This window comes from Megalobrama amblycephala, linkage group LG9, assembly GCF_018812025.1.
Source record: "Megalobrama amblycephala isolate DHTTF-2021 linkage group LG9, ASM1881202v1, whole genome shotgun sequence".
Lineage (NCBI taxonomy): Eukaryota > Metazoa > Chordata > Actinopteri > Cypriniformes > Xenocyprididae > Megalobrama > Megalobrama amblycephala.
Window position 1 is genome coordinate 15420186 of NC_063052.1, and position 10000 is coordinate 15430185.

General features: G+C 26.1%; 1 protein-coding gene across 1 annotated transcript in view; it reads right to left on the reverse strand.

The window, feature by feature from the left end:
- The window catches only part of angpt1 (angiopoietin 1), a 97277-nt gene that overhangs the window by 34808 nt on the left and 52469 nt on the right, over positions 1–10000 (reverse strand). The window contains exons 5-6 of the mRNA XM_048201811.1: positions 5374–5501; positions 3288–3389 (exon numbers count right to left, since the gene is read on the reverse strand). Coding sequence (XP_048057768.1) covers positions 3288–3389; positions 5374–5501 — 230 coding nt within the window. The remainder of the gene's footprint in view (positions 1–3287; positions 3390–5373; positions 5502–10000) is intronic.

Below are 10000 nucleotides of genomic sequence, written 5' to 3' on the forward strand. Positions count from 1 at the left end.
ATATAAAATATGAATATAAAATAAACAATAAAATAACATAAAATGAATATAAATATAAAATAAAAATAAAATCAGTTATTTTAGTTTTTATTTATTTCCAGTTAATAATTTTAGTACTATATAAATAAAATATAAATCTAAAATAAAAATAAAAATCTAAAATAAAATAAAATATAAAATAAAATGAAAAATGAATATAAATATAAAATGAAAATAAAATTAGTTATTTTAGTTTTTATTTATTTCCAGTTAGTACTATATAAATAAAAAATAAAACAAAACAAAACAAGACAAAATAAATGCAGCTAAGGTTGTGATTACCTTCACTTAAATAAAAAAAGAAAAGAAAGAAAAAAAGCCGCAAACCAAAGGCAAAATGCAATTACATATAAAAATGTATTTATTTAATATTCATATTTTATTTAATTTCATCTTTATTTCCATTAACAGTCATGTTTTTGATAGTTGTATATTTTTAGTTAATAACCACAGTTATATGCAACTAAGATGAAGTTTTCTATGATGCGACTCATATTGCATTACAGCCCTTCCTCTCACTCGTTAACTTCTGGCTCATGGGATCAGGTGATTGATGAGCAGTAAATATGAGACACTGTGAGGATCTACCCTCCACAAACCTGCCGGGTTTCCCCGTGGAAGCGATCGTCCCTGAGAAGCTTTCCCGTCACGAGAGCGTTTCACACGCATCAGTATGTGAACATCATGAGTAATGCAGAGGAACAGTTGATACTGTAAAGCTTCTCTGGGGCGTGTGGTTTAGAGCACAACATCGCTGTCTCTACAACTCACGCTCTGCTATGAATCATTCCCGTAACGGCCATTCAAAGCCTCTCCTGAAGTCGGATTAACACTGCCAAAACCAGAACAATTGTTTCCATAGTCTAAATATCTGATTCCATTCTGATGAAGAGTTTCTCCCATCCTCCTTTGGGAAACTGTTTGGGGAGAGAGAAATAGAAGTGTTGATGGAGCTGGGAGTGATTGGCTGCAGCGGATTCTCCAACGATTATTCCAATACTTCATTTGATCCAAACCAGGGAATGAGGAAATACAAATAAAGCTTCAGCTTTTTTTAAAATTAGATTCACTGCTGAATTTATGCCTCTATAAACCTCAAACAGGTCCAGGTCAAAGACTTATAAAAAACATGCTGTAATTCATCACATCCAATATTAAAAGAAGACGAGCGCCATCAGTCAACATGTGTTATTTTGAGGGAAGGAGAATTTATTTGCTTGAGCGTTGAACATGTTCTTAACCCGACACAGTGAAACAGATGAATGTTGTGATCTTTCTGTCCTAAATTTGATCTTTGGAATAAGTATTTTTGAGCTTTACTGTTTCTGGCCAGTCCAGCACTGCATCAGCTTCAGTTCTCAGTATAGAGTTGCAAATTTAATTTTCATTATGTTTATGTTCTGTTTGTTAGCTATCAGGAAGTTCTGGAGGTCATTTATAACAGGCTTCAGCGTCGGCATTTCAGAATGACCACAGCGGTGCTGGTATTGTTAACTAAATCTAAAACTATATTAAAAATCAGTTTTTTTAATTGAAATAAAACTGAAATAAAATAACATTGATATATTAGATGAAAAACTTCACTTAGTCAAGGCAACATTTTTAGTTGAAGTTTTAAAATGACTAAAATTTAATTAAAATTTATTAAAGTTGACAAAAGCACATAAAATTACTAAAAATATATAAATAAAATAAAAATTAAAATGCAGCTAAGGGCGTGATAACTTTCACTTCTATTTAAAAATAAAATATAAAAGCATTAAAAGAAATGCAAAACAAATAAATAAATAAATAAATAAATAAATACAGAAATAAAATGCATCTAAGGTTTTGATAACTTTCTCTTCTATTTAAAATAAATTATAAAATTAGTAAAATAAATGCAAATTAAACAAACAAACAAATAAATAAATAAAATGTAACTAAGTTTGTGATTACTTTCATTTATATTTAAAACAAAATATAAAATCAGTAAAATTAATAAATAAAATGAAATAAATAATAAAATAAAATAAAATTTACCTAAGGTTGTAATTACTTTCACTTTGATTTAAAATAAAATATAAAAGCAGTAGAACAAATGCAAATTAAACAAACAAACAAACAAACAAACAAACAAACAAACAAACAAACAAACAAATAAATAAATAAATAAATAAAATGCATCTAAGGTTGTGATAACTTTCACTTCTATTTAAAATAAATTAGAAAATTAGTAAAATAAATGCAAATTAAACAAACAAACAAATAAATCAATCAAATGCAACTAAGTTTATGATTACTTTCACTTCTATTTAAAATAAATTAGAAAAACAGTAAAATTAATAAATAAAATAAAATAAAATAAATTTAAATAAAATAAAATAAAATAAAAAAATAAAATAAAATAAAATAAAATAAAATAAAATAAAATAAAATAAAATAAAATAAAATAAAATAAAATAAAATGCAGCTAAGGTTGTGATTACGTTTAATTTGATTTAAAATAAAATATAAAAGCAGTAAAACAAATGCAAATTAAACAAACAAACACACAAACAAACAAACAAACAAATAAATAAATAAATAAATAAATAAATAAATAAATAAAATGCAGCAATTACTTTCACTTCTATTTAAAAAAAAAAATAATTAAAGTTTTAAATTCAATTCAATTCAAATGAATATGCAGCAGGTTTGTTTCCATCCATGTTTGGGTCAAACCTAAACATTGGGTTTAAAAATTATATTAAAAAATTTAAACCAATGGTTGGGTTTGTCCATGTTTGACCCAAACGTGTTGAAACAATCCAGCATGTTTTAGAGTGTATGGTTCTGATTACTTTCACTTCCATTTAAAATAAAATTAAAAAGCAGTAAAACGAATGCACATAAATCTGTAGATGAACGCATGTACGCAGGGTGTGTGATTGAATACGTAAACCTACACAGCTGTAAACTAATGAACGAGTTCAGGCAATGGAAAGGAATACTGCATCATGTTCGTTTGAGTGTCATTATAACGAGTGTTTCGTTTCAAAGCCAAAACTGACGTCCCACTTTACCTTCCACTTTATAATGCTAATGTTTCCCACTGACTATAACAATGACTGCATTTCTAATGCAAACTATCATCCTCGAGGAGAAGGAGAATCCCGTCATCTGTTTCCTGCTGCTGCCATGGTTACAGAGTTAATCAGAGACAGATGAACATTCAGATGAAGATCATGTCCACCAGAGGTCAGTGAGAAGATTCTGGCGTTACGTACCATTTTATATTCCTTCCATGTTCTCTGGAAGTCCACGCTGCCGTCTTCTCGTCTTTGGATGATGGTCCAGCCTCCGCCCGCAGACTCCATGTTGCAGTACACCTGTTTGGAGACAGACACACACATCAGACACACACACGTGTAAGGACGGAAATACCACAAGCCATTTATCTTGACCTTATGGATCCGCATGTCCTCATAACAACACCAGATATCCCCATCAGCTCAGAGACGTCTCCAAACAGTGATTAGCAGAGAGGTCAAGCAGCAGGTCTGAGATCAGAGCACAGTCTCCTCTCATACACACACACACACACACACACACACACACACACACACACACACACACACACACACACACAGCTGAACACACACAGACTAACCTGGCTGCAATTAAAGCAGTATCACCGGCTGGAGCAACACTGAAACCAGATATTCAGGGGCACATTTATACATTCACAGACGCAGCCTTTTCACACACATTCACACTGGAAAAGATGGAAAAATGTGCACTTCTACCTCACCTGACCCTTACAGAGGACCTGTTATGTGTGTGGATTATTCCTCTCTGTTATACATAGAGAAGAAGCTCTCAATGTGAATCGGAAATTTGCTATAGGTCTGTTCTGATAGCAGGAAAATAATGCTAAATAAAAATAATAATACAAAAATTATTCAAATAATACAAAAAATACAAAACAAAAAAGCAGTAAAACAAATGCAACATGCAAAAATAATAAAATAAAATAAAAACAATTAAACTAAATAAATTAAATTAAATTAAAATGCAGCTAACATTATGATTACTTTCACTTCTATTTAAAATAAAATAAAAAAGGAGTAAAAAAAAAAAATGCAAAATGCAAATAATAAAATAAAATGCTAAAATAATAAAATGAAATAAAATAAAATAAAATAATAAAATAAAATGCAGCCAAGGTTGTGATTAAGTTCACTTACATATTTACATTAAAACAAAAATGATGTAAAAAAAATGCAAAATGCAAAATAAAATAAATAAAATAAAAAAAAAATTTAATAAAATTAAATAAAATTAAGAATAAATAAAATCAAGTTAAATTAAATTAAATTAAATTAAAAATAAATAAAATAAAATAAAATAAAATAATTTATAAATGCAGCTAAGGTTGTGATTACCTTCACTTCTATTTAAAATAAAAAAGCAAAACAAATGCAAAATGCAAATAAATAAATAAATAAATAAAATGCTAAAAAAAACAAAATTAAATTAAATTAAATTAAATTAAATTAAGAATAAATAAAATGAAATCAAATCAAATCAAATGAAATTAAAAATAAATAAAATAAAATAAAATAAAATAAAATAAAATAAAATAAAATAAAATAAAATAAAATAAAATAAAATAAAATAAAATATAAATGCAGCTAAGGTTGTGATTACCTTCACTTCTCTTTAAAATAAAAAAAGCAAAACAAATGCAAAATGCAAATAAATAAATAAATAAAATGCTAAAAAAACAAAATAAAATAAAATAAAATAAAATAAATGCAGCTAAGGTTGTGATTACCTTCACTTCTATTTAAAATAAAAAAAAGTAAAACAAATGCAAAATGCAAAATGCAAAAAAAAATAAAAATAAATAAATCAATCAATCAATCAATCAATCAATCAATCAATCAATCAATCAAATGCAGCACAAGGTTGTGATTACATTCACTTATATTTAAAATAAAACAGCAGTAAAAAAAAAATGCAAAATGCAAATAATGAAAATTAAATATATAGAATTCTTTACTGTGTGATCCGATGTGCAATTTTGTGATTTTTTTTGATACATGACTTTTCATGACATTTACATGATCTCAGACTTTTATGTTGTCTTTTTTGTGTCAAACACAATACAGCAGAGGACAGTAGAGTATGATTGAGTGTTGTCTATAAACGTAAAATCTGTGTCGAGAAACAGACCGACTCCTCATCCAGTGTGACTCTCGACCCAAACAGAGCCACGACGTCTTGTATTAATACGAAACTGGATCCAGCAAAGGTTTATGACATTATTGCATTTTTCCAGCATAGCTGATGTGAAAACAGAATTCCTACCTTCCTGGTCTCCTGTGGGCTGATGTTGATCGTGTAAACTCCATTTTTCTGGAAACCCGCTTGATAGAGGTCGGCACAGTCCCGAAACTTCCTCTCCTCGTCAGCTTGTTTTGTGCTGTTTGGCACCACTAAATACACACAGAAAACCATGTTAGACACAAACGAGCAGAGAAATAATAAATCCAGCTGTTTATATTGGTACACACTCATCAGAAAGCGTCTGTGGATCTGCAGTGAACAAACAAAACACTTTCCACTCGCTCTCTCGCTCAGCATGAACCTCGTATTCAGCCGAACAGAACATGACAAACACGTCACTTCAGCAATAATGCAGACTAATGATGTTTGAACAAACTCCTCAAAAGCTGCAGGTGACAGATACTCATGAAATAATTTACATCTACCTCCGTGAATTTAATAAAAGAGGGTTTAAGAGGGAATGTTCTGGATCTGGACCAGAAGCAACTCAAGGCATCCAGTACAAACACACACACACACACACACACACACACACACACATACATATATATATATATGAAGACTTCAGATGCAAAGGCCTCTAAGTGCCATCTGAAATTTTCTTCTGAAATGATTTTTTTTTTTTTTTATATTATTATCAAACTCAAACATAAACATATACATATAAAGTTAAGGTTGTGATTACATTCACTTCTATTTAAAATAAAATAAAAAAGACGTAAAACAAATGCAAAATGTAAATAATAATAATAAAAAAATAATAAAATAAAATAAAATAAAAAATCAAAATAAAATAAAATAAAATAAAATAAAATGCAGCCAAGGTTGTGATTACATTCACTTATATTTAAAATATAAAAAAAAGAAAGAAAAAAAAAAAGATGTGAAACAAATGCAAAATGTAAATAATAAAAATAAAAACAAATATGAAATAAAATAAAACAAAATAAAATAAAATAATAAAATAAAATAAAATAAAATAAAATAAAATAAAATAAAATAAATAAAATAAAATAAAATAAAATAAAATAAAATAAAATAAAATAAAATAAAATAAAATAAAAATACAGCCAAGGTTGTGATTACATTCACTTCTATTAAAAAAAAAAAAAAAGATAAAAAATTATATAAAATAAATTAAAAAATAAAATAAAATAAAATAAAATAAAATAAAATAAAATAAAATAAATAAAATAAAATAAAATAAAATAAAATAAAATAAAATAAAATAAATAAAATAAAATAAAATAAAATAAAATAAATAAAATAAAATAAAATAAAATAAAATAAAATAAAATAAAATAAAATGCAGCCAAGGTTATTACATTCACTTATATTATTATTATTATTATTATTTTTAAAAGACGTGAAACAAATGCAAAATGCAAATAATAAAAATAAAATAATAAAATAAAATAAAATAAAATAAAATAAAATAAAATAAAATAAAATAAAATAAAATAAAATAAAATAAAATAAAATCCAAGGTTGTCATTACATTTACTTATATAAAAAAAAAGATAAAAAAATGATATAAAATAAATTAAAAATAAAATAATAAAATAAAATAAAATAAAATAAAATAAAATAAAATAAAATAAAATAAAATAAAATAAAATAAAATAAAATAAAATAAAAAGGTTAATAAAATAAAAAGCCAAGGTTGTGATTACATTCACTTATATTTATATTAAAACAAAAAATATACAGTACTGGTCAAAAGTTTGGACACATTACTTTTTTTATTGTTTTTGAAAGAAGTCTCTTCTCCTCATAAAGCCTTCATTTATTTGATGAAAAATACAGAAAAAAACATTCATATTGTGAAATATTGATAAAAAGTTTATACGTTGGAAACAGTAATACTTTTTTCACGATTCATTGATGAATATAAAGGTTAAAAAGAACAGCATTTATTCAAAACAGAAATCTTTTCTAACAATATAAACTTTTTATCAATTTAACACGTATAAAAAGTATAAATTTCTTCCAAAAAAGGAGGTTATAAAAAAATAAAAAGCAGCACAACTGTTTCCAACATCGATAATAAATCATCATATCAGAATGATTTCTGAAGGATCATGTGACACTGAAGACTGGAGTAATGATGCTGAAAATTCAGCTTTGATCACAGGAATAAATTACACTTTACTATATATTCACATAAAAAAACATTATTTTAAATTGTAATAATATTTCACATTTTTACTGTATTTTTCTGTAATCAAATAAATGCAGGCTTGATGAGCAGAAGAGACTTCTTTCAAAAACATTAAAAATAGTAATGCGTCCAAACTTTTCCAAACTATATATATATATATATAGAAGAGGCTTATTTATGAATGAATAATTGTGATTGACAACGAGTATTTATTTCTTCAGCTTCTGTCATGGAGGGATGTGTATAAAACGGTCCGTATCTAATATCCGTTTCATCCTGCAAACCCATTCAAACAACTGGAAATATGTAAGCATAGCAGAAAATATTAATGTTGTAAAATATTGTACGCCGTGGAATAAGTCTTCAAAAACAAACACTCTCAGTCCTCCTGAGTTAATGGAATTGGCGAATTCAAAATATTGTATCAGTTTTCATGCAATATTTCAAATCTGGTCAGAATTATTTAGAGATTAAAAAGTTCTCTGGTGCGTTATCAGCGTCATCTCCTTCCAGTGACTGACGTTCTTCCGAGTGTGAAAGTGTTTTAATCAAAGTGCTGATCTCTCCGACAGCTGCGTCTCTTTCCATCTGCAGACAATTACACCGCCGATATTTTGAAACCAAGCAAGAGTCTGCGGACAAAATACTACAAGCTATAAATTTCAAGTTCCTGTTATAACAAGTGGTTTATATTTACCCACTGTGTCCCAGTTATAGAAGGAAATTCCTTCCGATTCCCCTCTGCTTTTTTCTCTGGCTGCTAGAGACCGCAGCTCAGTTTTCACACTATTGTTGTTTCTGTTGGGACTCTTTAAGAGCAGGAGATGTCACTGCTAAGAGAGACGTGTCAGGGCCGTTTAGGCAGAACTTTGATCCCTGTCGCGGGACGGAGGGCAACCCTTCGTTCAGGGATATTATTCCTGCCGCTTCGGTAAAGGATTGAGTGTCAGTGACAAGATCTCCTGCTGTGACGGGCCGACGGAGGGAGTTTCTCACCGCAGCGTCTAACACAACAAAAGCCCAGCTGTGGCAGACGACGATTTACTGCTTATGACCAGAGAGAGAGAGAGACATGAAGCCTAATTACTGTAGATTCAAATTAAAACATATATCATCGTGATTAAATAAATAAATTGCGTAATTATTATTATTATTGCACATTTAAATAAATATATGTGGAGAATATAATACAATATGATTAATAATAAGATAAAATAAATAAATAATATTAATGATAGAAATAAATAAAAGCCTACTGTATTTATTGCCCAATTATATATACATTTTTTAAAATAATTTAATATTAATTTATTTTATGTTATTGTAATCATACTGTATTTTTATACAGTCAAACCAAAAAAAAAAAAAAAATGAATATATTTTTGATATATTTTTACTAGTCGGTGCAGGACACTATATAAAAACTATAAAAATTTGAAATCAAAAATTATTCAGACACTTTGACCTGAACATGTTTTGCTTAAGTGTTATCTGACATAATTAATAAAATAAATAAAGTCTAAGTAAAACAAAAGCATAATGCTTATTATTGCACATTTGAATAAATATATGGAAAAATATAATACAATATGATTAACAATAAGATTAACATTGTAACATTATTACTGTACGTTGAAAAAATATATGGAAAAAATTATATTTTAATAAGTAAACAATAAATAAATAAAACCTAATGCTTATTATTGCACATTAAAATAAGATAAATAAAATAAAAATCAATAAAAATCAATAAAATAAACACCTAATGCTTATTATTACACATTTATATAAATATAAATGGGAAAATATAATGATTAAAATAAGATAAAATAAAATAAATAAAATAAAAATAAATAAAATAAAAACCTAATGCTCATTATTGCACATTTATATAAAAATAAATGGGAAAATATAATGATTAAAATAAGTAATAAATAAATAAATAAATAAATAAATAAATTTATAAATAAATTTAATGCTTATTATTGCACATTAAAATAAGATAAATAAAATAAAAATCAAGAAAAATCAATAAAATAAACACCTAATGCTTATTATTACACATTTATATAAAAATAAATGGGAAAATATAATGATTAAAATAAGATAAAATAAAATAAATAAAATAAAAATCAATAAAATAAAAACCTAATGCTCATTATCGCACATTTATATAAAAATAAATGGGAAAATATAATGATTAAAATAAGATAAAATAAAATAAATAAAAACCTAATGCTTATTATTGCACATTTATATAAAATGGGAAAATATAATGATTAAAATAAGATAAAATAAAATAAAAATCAATAAAAATCAATAAAATAAACACCTAATGCTTATTATTACACATTTATATAAATATAAATGGGAAAATATAATGATTAAAATAAGATGAAATAAATAAAATAAAAACCTAATGCTTATTATTACACATTTATATAAATATAAATGGGAAAATATAATGATTAAAATAAGATAAAATAA